The 20,517-nt window shown below is 40.4% G+C and overlaps 1 protein-coding gene across 1 annotated transcript in view; it reads left to right on the top strand.

The window, feature by feature from the left end:
- The window catches only part of CDC42BPG (CDC42 binding protein kinase gamma), a 110,438-nt gene that overhangs the window by 35,957 nt on the left and 53,964 nt on the right, over window positions 1-20,517 (top strand). Inside the window, exons 2-4 of the mRNA XM_018554317.1 lie at window positions 7,584-7,675; window positions 8,352-8,435; window positions 16,264-16,359. Of these exons, the coding sequence (XP_018409819.1) occupies window positions 7,584-7,675; window positions 8,352-8,435; window positions 16,264-16,359 (272 nt within the window). The remainder of the gene's footprint in view (window positions 1-7,583; window positions 7,676-8,351; window positions 8,436-16,263; window positions 16,360-20,517) is intronic.

Here is a 20,517-nt window from a genome sequence, read left to right as displayed (position 1 = left end):
GCTCCCTACAGCGGGACCCTATAAATATATACTGCTGTTTTTTCCTGCTCGTGCATAACACACTGACAGTTGTAAACAGCCAGTAACAGCTGTTGCATACAAGCGTTTGGGCAGCTCTATAGCAGTCCAATCGCTTGTATGGTGGCCAACAGTGTGTGCCCCCTTTCAGTGCCGCCCCCCCTCCACCGCCATTACCGGCTATCTTGGGCTCCGCTGTCCTCTCTCCCACCTGCTGATCTCCTCTCCAATTTCTGAATGCTGAAGTGGTGTATATTGCATCACTTCCGCATTCTGCCTGTCATTTCTCTGGATGCTATAGCCAGAGAAGAAGCTGGTGAAGCAGATCTCAGAAAAAAAAAAGTGAACACCCCCCCCTCCCTCGGCCTTGCCCAATGCATGAAAACAACTGCGCCACCCATCTTGCATATCGCCACGAACGTTGGAGTGCGAGCAATAATTGTAGGGCCATCAATCACTGATAACACTGAACTGATGAGCGGTAAAAACTTTTCAATTGTCACCTATGGCCAATTTGGGATATTGTCATTTTTTTTTTTCAAAATTTTTTTGTGTGGTAATTTTATCTTTATAATATGGTAAAAAATAAAAACCCCAGTGGTAATTCATTTTAGTACAGCGTTGCATGACTGAATAAATGTTAAAGTACCGCAGCGCTGAATACTGAAAAATAGCCTGGCCAGGAAGGGGGCACAGCACCCTGGTGTTTATGTGGTTAAGTTATGCTCTTCATTGCCACTGCCCCTATCCCCCATGTCTTCACACGTGAACATTAACGGGCCCCATTTAGACATAGCAGTGGTCCCTTTTTCTTTTGAAGTGGGTGGGATTTGATATTTAATTCTTAATGATGGCTTCGGGTATTGCCATTTTTCTCATTTTTTACAGTCTACTCTTTATCTAATGCTGTTTTGTCAATATGTTACCACGATTTTGCTTTGTTTACTGTCCTGTGGGCTGTAACCTATTGAATTATTTTCCCTTTCTCCTTGTTTCTGTTCTATATTTTGTTAAAATTGTTAATATCTTAAATAAAGAATATATATAAAAAGCTATTGGTCTCTCTCAGCAAGGCCATGTTCACCCCACCATGTTTCGTGTGAAGCCGTTCCTCATATGAAGTGAGAGACTGCATGGAGTGGTTGAAAGAGGTTGGAGGTGGTCAGCAGCACAGAAATCCAACAAAGAATTAAAAAAAAAAATGAAAACGACTATTTGAATTAACAAATTGCAATTGTACTGTACATATGTGAATTGGTGATCTACATATCATTCAGTTAGCATTTAAATTGAAGTGCATGTCCAGCCGAAGCTTTTTTTTTGGTTTAGGAAGGGTTAGGACCCGTGTCTCGTTTTTACTAGTATCTAGTGCCTTTTATAAATATTTACCCTCACTTCTTGTTCTGCTGACATTTTACCAGGCAAAGTGTGGGGAATTCTTCAACAGCACCACCAAAATAAATTGGAATGCTTTTCTTTATTAGGATAGGGGAAGGCCAGAAAACCTTTGCAGGCTTTTATTTCAGTATGTGTTACTGTTGCAGATTTTCATTCACCTTCTATCTGATGAAACTTTTGTTGACAGGATAGGAAATGAGGGCAATGAGGGCAATTCTCTATAATGGAGCCCAGATAGTAGTAGCCCCAACAGGAGTTTTAATCCTTCCCCATTCTTTACAAAACTAGATCTAAAAATTGTCTTGACATGACCTTTTAAAAACTACGTTCTTGAGCTGTATTATAAAATCACAAAAGGATGCAGCTTGTCTGAGAACTGTAGGCTATGGTTTTACTGTTTTGCGTTTATTATCTCTGTAATAACAATAATGTATATTTGGTTACTGCCAGTGTGAGATCCTATTCAGTTTGAAGATAGTATAGACATGGAATTGAGTCATGTGATGTAAGTATTTTGCATCATTTTGCATGTGTAGCCATAATAGGACAGGTGAGGCCAAAATTCATGTTGGACATTTTGCCCTTATGTTCATCATACTGCTTTCTTTATTAATTGACAATGTGTGAGTAGCATTGCAATAATTTTCAGTGGGTCACCGGCACACAAAGAACAGTTTCAATGTCTCATTAATATATTTATTGAAGATTGCCATGTCATCAGAAGCTAACGTTTCGGGACCTCGCAGGGACCACTATGATGAGGGACCCTGCGAGGTCCCGAAACGTTAGCTTTTGATGAAATAACGTGACATTCTTCAATAAACATATCAACGAGTTTTCTTTTCTTTGTGTGTGCCTTTGACCCATTGAAATTACTAGGGATACACTGAAATGTAGTCCGCCGAAACATTTCGGCCGAAAATGGCACTTTTGGCTATTTGCCGAAAGTGCCAAGGCGGCCAAACATTCAGTGTATCCCAGCTCTCCTCCCGGCTCGGCCTCCTGTGTCAGGTTAGAGAGGTTTTCTGAAGTGGTGAGAGCTGCAATCTCTCACAGGAGGCAGAGTTCTCCTCCCACACCTCCTGGCTCTGCCTCCTGTCAGGATACCGAGCAGTGCGGGGCAGTGACTGCTGTAATTTGTCACAGGAGGCGGGAGCTCCTCCCACACCTCCCAGCGCTGCCTCCTGTGTCAGGATCGAGAGCGGTGATTGGAGGAGAGTGCTCTGATCGCAGCCGATTCAGGATGGAGAGCAGGTACACAAACACTCACCGATCAGCTGATCGGTGAGTGTAAATAACTGGACATAGTGTGCTCACTATGTCCCAGTTATTAATGAAGGGGAAGTGATCTACATCTGTTTCGGTCTCAAAATTCAATTTTGGTACATCCCTAGAAATTACTTTGCGTTTTGCACAGCGCCATCTATGCGATCACCATGAGTACCACCAAAATTGTAAGGTTGTCTGACAGTAAGAAGTGCAGGTAGTTCTTGGAAACATTTGTATTGTTGCAATGTCTGCATTATCATATAGGCACTAGTAAAAAATAAATACTCTATGTTCTGCAGCAGTTCTCAAAATTACTTTTTTTGTATATATATTTTCTGAACACTGTTGCTGTGCAGAAAAAACAGTCTGGTATTGTAAAGAGATATGTTACTATTGCATTAATGAGATCCTAATAGGTTGGACTTGATGGACTAATGTCTTTATTCAACCTCAAATACTATGTAACTATGTAACTATGATGAGACTTGTTCTTCCAATGCTTTGTATGTTGCCCAGTCTATGCAGCCTGAGGTCACTCATTGTTTCAATATGTGCGACAGGCACTGCATAAGCTAAGTCCATATGTCTATCATTATAACCACACCGCTTAATGTAACATGTAACTGTGCTCTGACTTCGGTGACTTTTTGGAACTGTTTGCAGAGTGACTTGCTGCAGTAGCCACCCAATGATTTCAGAACATGGAGCATCCAGCCTGATAGCATAGGGAGGTTCACCATTTAGAATTAAGGAATCTGCACAAAAGTGCATGAAATTTGGTAACATTTGCATGGGGTAGGAGACCTCTCCTGCATTACTATACTCCAGCCCCCTTTAAGGCCCGGTTCACAACTGGGCGTTTTACAGCGCGTTCCTACGCGCTGTAAAACGCTCACAATGTGAAAACCAATGATTTGCCTATGGGCATGGTTCCCACCTGGACATTTTACAGCGCGTAGGAACACGCTGTAAAACACCCTACCCCCAAAAAAGTACAGGAGCTTCTTTGGGGCGTATTTGCTGCGCGTATCCATTAGGATACAGCTGGATAGCCCTCGGAAAATCGCGTTTGTCGCGTGTTTCTTTGACGGCAAATCGCGGCAAACGCACATATTCCATACACGCAGGTGTGAACCCAGCCTTAGGGAATGTATAGTTTATCTATTTTAGTGTGTGTACTTGAAAATTTTTAGGGTGTCTCACCAGTCAGTCAAAAAATGTCACCAGTCAGCATGACCGGACTATAGCCTTGCAATTTGTTAACATTTTTTTGGGACAGATGGAGGTTTCTTTTGGTGGTATATAATCACCACTGGGGTTTTCTTTTCTTTTTTACTATATAATGAAAAAGTACCGTAAATTTCGAAGAAAAAAAAGTTTTCGCTAAGTTATGTTAAAAAAACATTTATTCTTACCCATATTTTTGGTACATTATAAAAGACAGGGTCACATCGGGTAAATAGACACCAAACATGTCAAACTTTAAAATTGTGTCGCCCGCAAAATCGCAAAAAAAAAAAACATACTCAGAACTGGCCATAGGCGACGCTTTAAAAGCTTTTACTGCTCATCAGTTCAGTGTTAATAGAGATTAATGGCCCTAAACGTATTGCTCTCACTCTGACTTTCACGGTGTTATGTAACGTGTGGCACAATTGCCATTTTCACACGTAGGCGCACCCGACGCATGTTTGTGTATGTGGGGGCTTTAAAAATAAAATTTTGTGGGTTTTTTGATCACTTTAATTAGAAAAAAAAATTAACTTAACTTTATTGCGATCACATAGGGGGCTAAGCAGCCATCCAAGAAGCTACTCGTTTGGCTCCAGTGTCCTCTCGTCACAGACGAGAGGACAAGTGAATTTTCAAGCTATGTATATGTGTGTGTTTGTGTATAGATAGAGAGAGAGATATGTATTTCTTTGAACATATGTGCTTTAATTCTTGAGATGTGTAGATTTTCCACTAGTTGAAGCTCTGTATTTTACTGCTATTTATACTGCACCTGTTAAAAAAACCTTCTTTAGGATATCAGCCACACAAGCAGTGCATTGTTTTCAATACATTTTCCGATGCAAAGGAGAGCTGGCCTACTCCAATATATAAGAAGTCCAACAAAATGTAGCACCACATGAATCTTCTTATTCCAAGTCCAAATATGTGCAACCATTTTGGACCTCCTATAATCCTTTCTCGGGTAAAACAAGCATCGTGAAAGTGTCCCAAAACCTCACTTACTTTTGTATCCACTATAATAGACCGAAAATGTGCATCACCTAATTGTACAGCAGATCAGGATAACCAGTTACATTGATACAAATAATCTTTATAAATCTACATTTTTAAATACAAATACAACATCATGCCATAGAAATGTAGTTCTCACATCACTTTGGCAAATCCTGCAACAAAAGTAAATCTAAATCACACAAAAAAACACAAGTAAATCATAATAAACATTTAGGTACTATGTTGTTGTATTTGAATTTAAATGTAGATTCATAAAGATTCTTTGTATCCATGGCAAGTGGTTATCCTGATTTGCTTTGTAATAAGGTGATGCACATTTCTGGTCTAGTATAAGTGAAGTTTTGAGATGCTTTCATGATGCTTTTTTTTTACCTGAGGAAGGTTCCTAGGAGGTCCGAAACTGTTGTTCATATTTGGATGTGGAATAAAGATGCATGTGGTGCTGCAGAGAAACTTTTGTTGGACTTTTTACACATTGGGAGAGTAGGGTAGCTCTCCTATACTGCGTGCAACACATTACGGACATTTAGTGAACACCCTTTAGAGATACTAACCCCTCACCACTCTAGCAAAAATTAAAAAAAGTTTTGGATTCAGATACACTTTAAGAATAATGAATTCTGACTGACTGCTATGAGATAGAGCATTTAATAAGTGGGACTAAAACCTGAAGTCTAGTTGAAGGAAAAAAAAAAAAGAATTGGGGGATACATCACCAATCACATAATTTACCTCTAATGAAGTGTATCCTACGTCCTGCTGCCTGCAGTTTACTTTACAACCTTGGTTCTCAACTGGTGGGTTGTGACCCAAAAGTGGGTCGTGACCCTGTTTTCACTGGGTCGCCGTATGCCTTCCACTTTTCTAGGTGAGAGTCTCCTCTGCCTATCCCTAGCACAGCAATGTCAATTCTCGTGCCAAGCAGCCATTCAAAATATGCTGTCCGACGCCGAGTGTCAGCTAGGGTTGGGATGGGATGGAGCTATGGCCGTGAGGGAGCTCCATCCATATGAGCATTGCTTACAGCTCCCTCACGTGTCCTGTAGAGGTGACATCACATTCTGGCTCCAGGGACCTATACAGGGCACGAGGGAGCTGTACAAGCAATGCACATTCGGATGGAGCTCAGTCACAGCACAGCAGTGGAGGTTCCACTCCAGTTCTTGTAAGGTAGGGGACTGGGTGGACCTTAATAAAAATTAAATTAAAAAAATGTTGGAGTGTGTATGTGTGTCAGAATGTCTGTGAGTGGGTCAGATTGTGTCAGTTTTTTTGAGATCCTGTTCACACCAGTACAGTGCATTAGTCACATAGTACCGTGCGATTAACACACTGTACCACGCAATTGCACCTACTGTGTATTCTGGTGTGGGAGGTGTGTTTTGAGTTGCCATTAATTTGAACGGTAACCCAAACGCACCTCCCACCCACAGTTCGTACGCCTGCCCTGGAATGCGCAGTACCATAATGCTGTGCGTTCCATGGCAGTGTGACTTGGGTCGTGACTTAATGATCAAGGAGAAATGTGGGTCCTGAGGTTACACAGGTTGAGAACTACTGATTTACAAAATCCTCTTATCAGTGAAGCCAGATCCTTCTTACGGCGTTTAAGTAACCAGCAGGCCGAAGGACATAGCATATACTTCATTAGAGGTAAATTATGTTACTGGTGTTGTATCCCCACAAATTCTTTTTAACTAAAGGACATTTTATTGGTTCAGTCCACTGATATTTTAGTTTTGTGTGGATGCCTGCAAGATTAATTATCCTGTAGCTATTTTATATCTCTCAGAAGTCATTTCAGTTGCAACGCATGTACACCTAAGTGGGTTTTTCATTTACTTAATATTCTAGAAAATGCAGCACGAAAACTGAGACTTCTGCAGCTGTTAGGCTTTTTTGCTGCACTTCTGTAAGATCAACAAAATGCATTCTTTAGTAGGTATACTATTATTAATAGTGAAATGTTCATATAGTATAGTAGTATAATACTGTCTGCTGACCATGTAGAATATAGTTACATTGCATTTTTAGTAAAGCTGTATTATTTCCAGGTGTTTTTCTGCATTACATAGTCTTATGCTAAGACATTAAACCAATAGCAATCTTGGCTTAATATAAAGAGTTGATTTGTTTTTATATATTTACATTACTATTATATTAAAGATGTATTATGTTTTGCTAAAAATAGCTTTGTTTTACCATCCTAAACATTATCACGCAGAGAAGAATTGCCTTACATTTGCTGTGCCCTTTGTGATTTCTGCAAAATATGGAGACAGATTTGAGCTTTGCTTGGAATTACTGTGTAGTGTGTGGGTTATTGAATGTGCAGTAATGGGCATAATAAAGCAACAAAAAACAATAGTGTTCAATTGGTAATATGTTTTTTATTGTAAAAATTGGAGAAAAGGAAATAGCCTTTCAGTACATTTCTATATCCTCGGCAATCTTGGAGTTTAGACAGTTTGTGATTAGTTTTTCTCTGTGTGTGTGTATAGATAGGATTAGAGTACGGAGGCTGTAATTTGTACTGTACATGGCATTACAAGGTGTAACCTTGATGCTAACGGGTAGAGATGGAAGAAACCGGAGCCTTTGTTAAAAAACGGATATGCAGAAGACTAACTAATCTTTTCTCTCGTCAGCTGAACCATTTTCCTCAAAAATCAAGCAGATGAGGCTCAAAAGAGAAGACTTTGAGATTTTAAAAGTCATTGGGAGAGGAGCATTTGGGGAGGTAAGTTATCTTTTTATAGCCATTGTCTCAGTGACAGGTAGTAGCGGTAATAGGAGTGACATGGACCCCTGCACTCATACACATACCAGCTATGCTATATGGGAGCAGGTGGCATGGTGCAAGTTCTTATGGTCTGTCTGAACTAAATAATGAACCATTTATATTTTAACTAGCGTACAGCACACATTCTGGGTATATCCTTTAAATAGGCATCCTGGCATCCTAAAATTATCAGTCTGGATTCCTAATTTGGAGCTGTAGTTGGTGTTGTGGGCCCCTATCACCTTATTCATTTAGTTTTGGATAGAGTACCGCTTTTCCCTTTGACAATACTAGCCAATGGGCTTTAGTATTATTTTTTTTTGTGCCAAATCTCATCCTCTGTGCAAAAACACTGTTGAGGTAAATAAAATTAAAATTTAAAAAACCAGCACGTATTGATGGTAGAAATAGCAAGAGGATGACGAATCATGTTGCAGTTAAGAAGTGCTCCATCGGTTTTTGTTGCCAGTGGCACAACATTTCTGATGGTTTAAAATCTCTACCAAATGTTGTCTAGGATAGTACAAGGAGGTATATACTACATTCTTTTATTTTTGTCTTTTGCTTATATGCTTCCATTTCATAATCTTGCCAGTATTTTGAATTGTTTTTTTTTTTTATTTCATGTCTTCAGGTGGCTGTGGTGAAAATGAAAGGCAGTGGAAAGATCTTTGCCATGAAGATTCTACACAAATGGGAGATGCTAAAACGAGCTGAGGTACTATTGATGTTCTGCAAATGTAAAACAAATAGAGAGGCAGTCAGACATACACCCACAGGGCTGGTGTTTGGGAGGGGAGTGGGGGGACGACGACTTGGCAGTTGCCCAGGGCTTCCATGCCACGCAGAAAACCACCTTTTATACTTGACAATGTTCATTTAATCAGTCTAGACAAAGCACTGATGACAGGGACTTGCTGAACTGACCAAGCAGTTGACACTTTTTTAACTTTCCTTTACCCAGTCCTCAGTTTTTTTGACTTATGCAGGCTGCAGCATGCTGAACATCACATTCTCTCATCTTCTGCGCGAGTAAACTTAACAGCGCATCCAGTAGCACATTTTGCGCCCACCTCCCAGAGCCTTCAGATTTTGATTGTCTGGTTGGCACCTTGCACCTGCCCTTAAAGACCAGGAGAGTATTGCACTAATCTTTCAGATCTGTCATTGGTGAATGATGCAGCTCTGCAGGAGGATAGATCCAGGACTTGGTCAAAGACTGGGAGAGATTCCAATAGGTGACTCCCAGGAACTGAAATATTTTCCATCACCGTTCTTCTACTGGGCCTTGGTCAACTCTTGGCCAATGGGTTAACATAGTAAACATCTGTTCAAATAGTTTATGTATGTAGGTTGGCCAACTGCGCAAACTGAACTCCAATTACATTTAAGCTATAACATATGATGATATAACAAAGTGAATCAAACTATATGACAGAGCTGTGTTGAGCAATGATTGAAAAAGTTCTCGGGCACACAAATGGAATGAAATGCACAAGAAAAGGGAAAAAACTGGAGAGCTGGAGAACCATGTAGGATTTAGAATTATTAGTCCATGAGGGATCCACTTTAAGCATAGCACATCACACTGGTCTTGCTGCTCTCACAGATTTGACTGGGGAAACCAGCGCACACACTAAATGCACATCCAATGATACCGATAACCTTAAATGTGCATTCAGCTTAAAGCCCCGCCACTGGCCACAATTATATTGCACTAGGTTGGTGTCCTTATGTTTGCTCTTAATTTACCTTAAGTGTAAAGTAATTGTATATTTTAGAATTAGTTTTTGTTAAGATGCTTTGTGGTTAAATATTACAGCATTATCTACATATTTGACCCCACTTCTTTTACAGCTAGAGAAGTGTACTACTTTAACAAATGTAGAAATGTGGTTCTAATTAGTCCCATGAGCTCATTCCTAAAGGCTGCTCTGTACTATTATTGGATTTTGTTATCATGTAGTTTAGTATAGGTTATATGTAACGGCAATATTTGATAGAAGATCTTCAGGATCTCAAGATGTTTGGATCAAGTGAGCAGTGTGTTAGTGTGCTGACCACTATGCAATTGTGTTCAGCTCAGTTCAGGTCTTGGCCTGCTGTGCTTCATTTTGCAGCCAAAATGATTATTTATTATCAGCCAATAATTATAACTTCGCTGAAAGCTTCACAAGCACCTACAAGACTGATGATTCATTCCTGTAGGCCACAGAAGGGGGCACAGACAGCAAACTTATTCCTGAACCTCAGCTTTGCTGCTTGAAGATTAGTCAATCATAGTTGGGCTTTTGCAGCAGCTATTAAAACATTAGTTGTATTATATTGATGTTTTTTTAGCTTTTGCTGCTGAGCAGTTTACCTTTTGTTGGTAGTCGCCACATGTATAGCGCACTGATTTCCTTGTGTTGCTGACAAGATGGCTGCCAAAATGAGGAACTTGGACGCATGTCCTTACAGGATGGCTCCAATGTGAAAGTAAAATGTTACTTAAGCACTTTCCATGCTGTCATCATATAATTACTTTACATACAAGTGTACAGACCCTTAGATGTGACCTGGACCTGATTAACACTGTTGCCTGCACAGGTTTGCAAGCTTTCTGGGAGCTAGATGCCTTGGCTGAACTGCACATGCTTCAGGGAGTATAAGATTAACATCTAGAGCATGCTCACTGTTGCTGAGAAAATTGGCTCACAGGCTGCATGTCCAGTACTTGTACCATATATATGTTATTTGATGAAGACAGCAAGGAATTTGTATATGTAGTATTTTATCTGCAATTTAATATTAGTATTTTTAATTACTCGTGATGTAGCATTGTGCCTCCAGAACAGTATTTCAGCATATGGGTTCCAAGTTTTATTTTTACCCTGGAATTCCTGTGTCTGTTTGTCTCTTTTTTTTATTTTTTTTCTCTGTATGTGTGTGTTTATATGTATGTACTCCTAGATTACACTTGGTAATCCCCTTTTAAGTACAGTGCTTTAACAATTCCACATTCAATGCCAGGGCTGTACTTCTGATGCATGTAAGTTGAAGTACCACATCAAAAGTCATTTATAGTTTTGTCTGCCATATGTAGGTGCCAGAATCTCTCATGCTGTACTACATTTCCCACCTTCTAATTGCTTTGTATTGTAAATCTGCAGTTCTTAGTGTTGAAAATACATGTGAATATATCTTGAGTATTTTTTTTTTCTTCAGCAAGGTTTATTTTCCCTAATTTGCCAAGGAACCAAAGTTTTATAATTCTAAATGCATCCTTTGAAGTGAAATGGGAAAAGGGAGGATGACAGTTTACTGAAAAGACACTTGTGTAGATTATAGACTTGTTATGAGTCAGCATAAGTCAGATTAGATCAGGAAAGCATGGTTTTAGAAGTGATTTAATAAATGCTTGTAAGTTGCCAGTTCTGGAGCCTAGCCCATATATCCCACAAAGAAACCTGTGTTGTGTCAGTGCAGATCCTTGCAAGAATGTTAGACAAAAGACCATGCAATATTCCTCTTTAAACCTATGACAAATGACAAGGAATATATAATTACTCATACATTTGCCAATACACTTTAGATGACCTAAGTGTTAGTAACAGTAATATTTCTCCATTTGTCTGTCAGATTAGTAAACTTTTACTCTTCTGAACTCCACAACAAACCAGTAATCAGAATGTACGGGGAGAAATGCCTCACAACAAAATACAGTTGGTTAAGCATCAGTTATTCAAATTGGTAGATACAATAGTAACCTAACCACCACAGGCTTTTGCAGTTTTAATATAGGTTGCCTTCTGCATGTTTGTTCCACTAAGTTGCATAGTTACATAGTATTTGGGGTTTAATAAAGACATACGTCCAAGTCCAACCCATATAGGTCCACGCATCATCTCATTCTTAGTGATACTGGTATCGCTGGATATTACGGTCCCTCAAGAAATTGTCCAAACGTTTCTTGAACAAATCTACACTCTTGGCCGAAATCACTGCTGATGGCAGTGAGTTCCAGACCTTAACCGCTCTTACTGTAAAGAACCCTCTTCGCCCATTGTGCTGGAATTTTTTCTCCACCAACTTTAGGTGGTGGCCTCTAGTCCTCTAGTCTTTGTAATGGAGTTAATCTCAAACAGTTTGTTGCCAATGTTGCTGTCACCATTGAACATCTTGTACATGAAAATCATATCCCCCTTAATCTCCTTAATTCCAGCGTAAACATGTTTAAGGTCAGAAGCCTTGTCTCATAGCTCTGGTCCTCCATTCCCCTAATTAGTTTTGTTGCCCTCCGCTGGACTCTCTCCAGTTCAAGGACATCCCTTCTCAGTACCGGCGACCAAAACTGGACCGCGTACTCCAGATGTGGCCGAACCAACGATCTATATAGAGGCACAATTATAGACTTGTCCCTGCAATACATCCCCTTCTTAATACAGGACAAGACCCTGCTAGCTTTGTTTACCGCAGCTTGGCACTGCAAGCTACCATTCAGTTTGTGGTCTACAATGACCCCCAAATCTTTTTCTATTTCTGACTTCCCTAGCGGCATACCCATGATTGTATAGCCTATTTGTTTATTTTTATGTCCAAAGTACATTACTTTGCATTTATCGACATTAAACCTCATCTGCCATAGTATTGCCCACTCCCCTATTTTATCCAGGTCCTCCTGCAATGTTATATTGTCACGATCCGTTTCTAGTACCCTCCCTATTTTTGTATCATCTGCAAACACGGAAACATGGCTATTTATTCCCTCCCCGATGTCATTAAAGAATAGGTTGAACAGTATCGGGCCCAGCACAGATCCTTGAGGCACACCGCTCAAAACATGAGCACTAAGGTGCTCATGTTTTTAGATATACCATATGCTTTATGGCAAAAGCTAGAAATGACCTGACTGCCGTATAACCAGGCTTGTCTGCCTGACATGTTGGGGGATAGCTAGCTTTACTCATATTTTAAAATGTGCAGTCCCTGAACAGATTAGACCAACATTTTGGAAATTAGAAGTAAATGTATTCTTGTCATATAGTTATAGCACAACTGAAAATGTATAGAAATGTGAGAGACTTGAGGGTGCTGCCATTGGTGATCTCATTTTGAAAATGTCAGTTGTCTGGTTGTCATCCTAATGTAAGGTCTTCAATGCTTTCTGAATCACCAACCTGAAACATGGTGTGCTGACAAGGTTCTGTATTCATTTGCTGCGTACCTGTTCCTGGTCCGTGACTGAAAAACCATTGCATCCAAAGACAGATGAGCAACTTGTCGTTTCAGAGGGAGGTTAGGAGAGGTTTCCTGCAAAATGTTCTCAACACATGGTTTCTAAAATAAAGATGGAGCCAAACTGAAAAAAGTGTAATTAACTTTTCACTGGCTAAGTCTGACCAGCCCACATTACCTTTCTTTAGCCTGCGATAACTGTTGGACTAACATGCCCTTCTCACTAAAGCTAGAATTGCATTCCTGCCTGCCTGACTGCCTACCTACCTATTTTTGTATTACTGTATTTGCTTTACTGTGTGAAAATGGCCCACACTGGCAAATATTAAGGCCTGGTTCACACCTAGGAGTTTTTGAGCAGTTCGAAGAGTGCTTTTAACTTCCCAACTCAAGAAATCCCATGATTTTCAATGGCCCTGGTTCACACCCGAGCAGAAAAATGCCTGAAAAGGTACAGGAGCTTCTTTAGGCAGTTAAAAGCGCTTTTTTGCCCCACAGACTTCATTGGAATTGGCCAAAAACGCACAACAGAAGCATGTTGTACATTTTCATGAGCGTTTTTGCACGTTTATACGGGCTTTCTTCCATTGCCCACAATGGTTTTCAGCTGCCGGCAAAACGTGCATACAAATGTGCACAAATAACCGCGTGCTGCTAACACGCAAAAATGGTGGCGCCTAGGTGTGCACCCAGCCTTAAGTCTTGAGAAAATGTGCAAAACTTGACAGCTCACCAAGCTGCCATGAGTTCAATCCTAAACGGATTAAAGCACAACTCCAGCTACAAATAACAAGATACAAATGAATAACTTATTATATAACAAAAAAAAACACCTTTTGCTGCAATCCAGAGATTTTCTCCGCAGTTTTTTTTCTGCAACTAGTTTTCCCTCAGTCTAATGGCCAGCATCAGGGCCCATTCACACCAGAATGTTGCGCTGTGTACTTTACTGTGCGTTTAGTTAAAGCTATAGCACGGCACATCTAGGGTATGGTACCAAGTGCTAGGTTCCTTGCCATTAAATGTGAATTGCGCCCAACACACCTCTTGGTGACTGTGATTTGCAGCACAATGCGCACTACTACAATACCATGTGCTGCGGTGATACAGAGTAATCCATGCACTACTTTTTTCACTGCAACACACGGTATTACAGTACCGGGCCCTGTGCTGCAATGCACAGGCACTGGAACGTGCTTTGGGAGTGCCATTCAAATAAATGGAAATGCACAGTACCACATGCTAGGTGTGCTAAAGGCATGATAAATGGCCTGAGTCTGCTGCATATAAGTGGTGCTCTGAAGGCATTTGGAGAATAGGCATTCGTTTGTCTTTGTATGAGATAAAGGCTACATTCACACCTACCGAATAGGTGCGATTTGGTATTCGTGCATCAGAAAATTGCGAATTCTTGCAGCAGGAATTCCAATTCTTCCATTTTACAAGTGGCAGCTGTCACCTGTTCAAGTTAATGATTGGGTGATACTGGCCGCATTTGAAAGCGGCAGAACTCTGGTACACTACATGTAATCTTATGTGATACTATGTGATACAATTACATGCGATTAGGAATCAATCACTATCCCTGGAAGCATTAATCATGCACCCAGGGATAGTGATCTCTTTCTAACTGCATGTAACATACGATTTACTTGTGATGTGCCAGCATTCTGCCGCTTTCAAATGCGGCTGCTGTCACCTGATCATTAAATTGAACGATGACAGCTGCCGCTTGTAACTGGCAGACTTGGGATTCCTGCTGCAGGAAGTCAGTTTCCTGATGCAGAAATCACTAATTGCACCTACAGTGTAGGTGTTAATGAGGGCAAAAATGTTCACGTGTTCCCAGCACGTTGTGGTGCAGAGCACAAGCACTGGGAATTCAGGTTTATGAGAGGTGCAGTGTTGACCTTCCATTTCCCTCAGGTTATGTCAAACAGGAATGCCAAGATGTGTCATTGGTCCTATTCCCTGACATGTCTGGGATGCCTTCCAGAGATCGGACAAGTACAGACAGGCTTCTCCGCTCATCTTGTACTATTTAAGAGACTTAGAAACTGGCGTTCTTATTGTATGTCTATATCTAGATGTGGTTTATATCATACAGGCAATCTCATCTATTGCATGTCTCGATAACACGAATTTCCGTGCAGTGAGATATAGGAAGTAAATACTTTGCACAGTATAATAAACTACTGCTAGTGTGTGTACATGTGTGTAAACACACAATTTTAAGCAAAAGTGATCCCAATACATTCTGGTTTTCTGTTGTTAAAAAGGACTTGTGATTTGTATTAACGAAAATGTATCTTATTTGTGTATCACTCAGCTGTAGATCCTCAAATCATCTCTGAATTCATGCTGACACTGTCCTTCCTTCTGGCTACTTTTGTTCCCTATTGTCCCTGTGTGTGCTCCAAGCTCGCTCCCGTGATGGACTGCAATCTCATGTTTTGTTTACTATATATTAAATAAATATATTGAGATTATAATCCATCATGGGAGTGAGCTTGGATCGGGGACTACTTTACAACACGCACAGGGATCATGGGGAACACAAGTAGCCACCCTCCAGAAGGAAGAAAAGTGTCAGCACCAATCCAGAGATGATTTGAAGATCTATAGCTGAATGATAAACAAGCTACATTTTTGTTAATAGTTAATGTACTTGAATGCATTTTCAGATTTAACTCCTCAGTTTAGTGTCACTTTACCTGATGCATTTAGCCTTTCCATAACCAGTTATAGCAGTTCTGTGAATTGATCATCTAGGCATAATCTACATTACCATTTTGGTGGCTGTGGGTGAATTAGAGCTAGAAACACAGAAATGCTGGCACCCACAGGGAAGTGCCAATGTGAACATGCATAGAAGTACCTTTATGCTCTGCTTTCCTCCCACACTTTGAAAACATAGCTCATTTGTGTGTACTTTTATCTATACTTTATAAATGAGAACACACGTGACTAAAATTAATAGTCGCAGTGAAGGAGCTGCAAGCAAAACATATTGACCTCCATTTGTGTTTTTTTTTGTTTTTGTTTTTTTAGCAGGTTACAAAATGCTTGGTCTCCTCATCTGCTCTTTTAAGACTGCACTGTGGTGTTTTTTTTCCCAACTAAATATGGTTTTGTAGAGGAGCTCAGGGAGATGACTGGAAGATGATTAGTAAATAAAAGGTTATCACAACTTTCACTTCATCATTAAGTATTTTTGCAAACTCTATTCAACGAAGCTAAGAAATGTTTATACTATTCATAAACCAAGAATGTAATTGTTTTGTTATGTTATAAACACTTTTTAAAATAAATTATATTTTATTTTGCAGACTGCTTGTTTTCGTGAAGAAAGGGACGTTTTGGTGAAAGGAGACACATTGTGGATTCCAAGCTTACACTATGCATTTCATGATGATAGCTACTTGGTAAAATATTCTGTTGACTTTGTCTGGTTTTTGTTGATAAAGCATGTGTATTGTCCTGGAATAACTATTCATCATCCTTTAATGTAAAAACATGCACACACATCTACAATACTAACAGGGTACCAGTGGCAGGTTCAAAGCAGGAGCACAGAATACACAAAGTAGTGACACCGAAGCCAGTAGATCGAACCTCTGAGTAGAGGGTTGGGGGACCAAGAATTTAATGATAGTCCTGAAGGTGTTGGTTTCTGAAGATTCATGAGCCAGCCGGTTCTCTTTTCTACAGTGGGGATAGTCTGTGGAGGGAGAAGAGAGGCGAGAATTAAATGTTTGCAGAAAGACCTTTTTATTTTCAACATCTTGTAGCAACAGAGTCAGTCAGTCATTTTAAGTTTAAAAAAGGGAAAAAAAACCTGGCAGTCCTGCTTTCCAAGTTAGTTCTTTCAACAGGGTGCTCTGATATTTGCTCCTTTCTAAAGTGCAGATCAGGTTTTAAGTATACATGCATTCCTTGTGCTTTTGAGGATATTTGCAAACACAGAGGTAGTGAAAGTGCATCCATCTAGTGCTATATAACAGCAAAAAAGAGAAAAAAATATATAATACAAGAGAAGCTCCCTCTTAACATTTAGTATAAGCTTAAAGAAGAACTCTGGGCAGTGAAAAACTTAACTCCAGCTGTGAAGCTACCCTCGCACAGCAAGGGTTAGGTGCTTGTTTAGGTCTAGGGTGCAAATTAAGATATATTCGCTTGAACCTCTGCTCTGGCTGCGGTATGTCCCTTAGCATCCTCACGTGTAATACAGGCCAATGAACTTGTATTACACGTGATGATGTCAGTGGGGCTTAGACTGGAAGAGGCTTTGGGTTCCGGTTCTAGCAGCCAGGCTGTACTGAGGTTCAGGTTTTAAGAAAGGGGGACCCATCCCCAAAATGCATCGCCACGGTTACCACTCTCACCCCTACAGGAACTGGGTGGCACACATGCACCTGCCTTATTTCTGCCACTGTCACCAGTGAGTTCTGGTGTGGAATACACGCACATAGACTTTAGCCTTAAATTACGAACTTGACAAGAACTTTAGACGTAATAATCTTTTACTATAGTTTAAGTGCACCATAGTTTGTGCAGATGCAACAATAGGAACCATTGAAATTTCAGCTTGGCAAAACTATCTACACTGCAATATCACCCTCTAGTGCCTTTTATCTACTCAGCTTCTGTTCAGTTTAGAGTTGTGACATGCCAAGATCTAAACTGTATAGAATTCCTGCTGTCTGGCTAAAGTGAAAAGAGAAGAGGTGAGAAATGCATAAATCAAATTAAAATGGGAAAAGTTGTTGTCCATAGTGATCATTCAAGTGTCATCTTGTTGTGGGGGGGAGTGAAAAATAAATCTAATCAATGTGAGCAACAACTCAATTTTTGTTCCGGTTTTCTTCTTTCCAGGTTTAGTAAGCAGACTCTATATTGTTAGTCGTTGTGTATTTTGTATAGCTTGTGGTTCTCCAGATTGCATAGAGCTTTTGAATATTTTGGCTTGGTGTAAATAAAAGGGAAGTAGTAATTTATTTATATGTTTAGGTAGAACCTGATCCAGCTTGCACTTGTTAATATTCCTGTTGCTCAGACTGTGCTCATTACAGCCCACATTAATTCCTTTAGTGAATGTATGCACAGCCACTAAGTCCACAGTCATAGAGGGAAGCATCTCAGTTCAGTCTGCATCTACAGAAATGCTCCTTTTTTGTTATAACGTATATGTGAACATGATTAGTTTTATTGTATGTTTATCTTAGCTCATCTGTCTTGACATCAGTCCCTTGTGATCGCCTTCACAGCGGCGTTCAGACATTTAGAGTGAAGGTCTGTACTAGCTATGCTAGTGCTGTTAGTCTAAGGAGAGGGAGAGCACAGTGAGAAGTTAATTCAATTGCTATTTAATTGTCCCATAACAAGCTGGGATTTCACATGTTCAGGCTGTATTGCATAAATCACATTAAAGTCTCTCAACTATGCATTATTATTTACATACCACCTGCCAGTCTGACCAGCTAAAAGTTTTCATATATTCAACTATTGCTGCTCCGGATAGTCCAGCCGTGAGTCTTAGAATGCTACTGGCAGGTCACGTGGCTGCTGTCAACATGTAGAAAATGCAACCAGGCAACGTCATTGGTTGGGTGACAGTGGCCTTATGACTTCCTACCCCACCCCCTCCCTTTCTAGGACCTGCAGAAGGACCAAGTCTGGAGAGGTGATTTGTGAGCATGTAAAACCTTTTAACAGCATGGTACAGGTTAGGGCAGCTAATTTATCTAAAAATGTAAAAGTTAAGAGAAACTTTAGGCCCGCTAAAAATGTAGTGTAGACTTCAGGATGATCTAGGACCTGACTTTGCTGTCTGGCAGGGACACCTGGATCACACAACTGGTTGCACATAATTATTTCAATGGTGTATTTATTTATTTGGCGGCAGTGATTTCATGTTGTTATTCTCGCGTGTTATTTACATGTAACCGAGATCAGATTAATGTAAATATTCATCAATATGTTAACCTTGTTAACATCAACAATTTGTAATTTTATATGTACATATGGGCAGCTATATTTGTTCATTGCATATGTATACTTTGCTTTCTGCTTAGTAGTGCTGAACAGTTATTGTTCTGTGCTTTTCCTTTCTTCCAGTCCAAGTCTACCAGCCAGGTCTGACTCATTCGTGATGATGTGTTCCACCTGCCTGGGATCTTACATCAGTAGTTGTTCAGCAGGGAGGCAGTGTGGTGGTGAAAAACAGGCTACTTCAGTAGGCGTCCGTTCCCTAGCATAGCCCTTCCCTCTGTTTGGAAGCATCTAATTACTCTCGGTGCTGGCCCAGCATCTCTGCCCCTCCCCTCGCCTTAGTACATAAACTTCTATAGTCTGGCAAATAATTATTTGATCCCCTGCAGATTCTGTAAGTTTGCCCACTTACAACGAAATTAAAGGTCTATAATTTTAATGGATAGAGACAGAATATCAACCAAAAATACAGCAAAAACACACGATGCAAATGTTCTAAATTGAGTTGCAGTTCAGTGAGTAAAAATGTATTTGATCCCCAAGCAAAACATGACTTAGTACTTGTTGGAGAAACCCTTGTTGGCAAGCACAGAGGTAAGATGTTTCTTGTAGTTGGTTACCAGGTTTGCACACATCTCAGGAGGGATTTTGGTCCACTCTTCTTTACAGATCTTCTCTAAATCCTTAAGGTTTCTTGGCTGTCACTTGGCAACTCAAACTTTCAGCTCCCTCTATAATTTTTCTAATACGGTTAAGGTCTGGAGATTGGCTAGGCCACTCCATGACCTTAATGTGCTTCTTCTTGAGCCACTGCTTTGTTGCCTTGGTGGTAAGTTTTGAGTCATTGTCATGCTGAAAGACCCATCTTCAGTGTTCTGGCTGAGGGAAGGAGGTTCTCATCCAAGATTTTACAATACATTGCCCCGTCAATGCGGCAAAGTTGGCCTGTACCTTTAGCAGAGAAACAGCCCCAAGGCATAATGTTTCCACCTCCGTGCTTGACTGTAAGGCCTGGTTCACACCTGGGCGTTTTACAGCGCGTTCCTACGCTCTGTAAAACGCTCAACATGTGAAAACCAATGATTGCCTATGGGCATGGTTCCCACCTGGGCGTTTTACAGCGCGTAGGAACTCGCTGCAAAACGCCATACACCCAAAGAAGTACAGGAGCTTCTTTGGGGGGGGGGTGGCATATTTGCCGCGCGTATCCATTGGGATACAGCCAGGTAGCCCTCGGAAACGCGCATTTATCGATACACCTAGGTGTGAACCCAGCCTAAGGATGGTGTTCTTAGGGTCATAATCGGCATTTTTCTTCCTCCACACATGGTGAGTCGAGTTAATGCCAAAGAGGCATTTTATTTTATTTTATAGGCGTGGGCTAGGTGTTTTGTGTGTGACTGCAACAGCCGAGGCCGCCCTGACTCCTTCATATCTAACAAAGAACCAGAGGACTTGATTGGAGATATCACAGAGTTTCGGAGTTGGAGAAACTATTTCCTTTACCAATTTTCAGTTTACATTCAAATTATATACCATTGGATCCAGCCACATAGGATCTCTCTTTGGATTGAAGCACAACCAGGAAACAA

The sequence above is a fragment of the Nanorana parkeri genome, unplaced genomic scaffold (genome assembly GCF_000935625.1).
Source record: "Nanorana parkeri isolate BGI_ZX_2015 unplaced genomic scaffold, ASM93562v1 scaffold153, whole genome shotgun sequence".
In the NCBI taxonomy this organism is placed as follows: domain Eukaryota; kingdom Metazoa; phylum Chordata; class Amphibia; order Anura; family Dicroglossidae; genus Nanorana; species Nanorana parkeri.
Note: the sequence above shows the minus strand (reverse complement) of the source record. Positions and strands in the feature narration are given on the sequence as shown.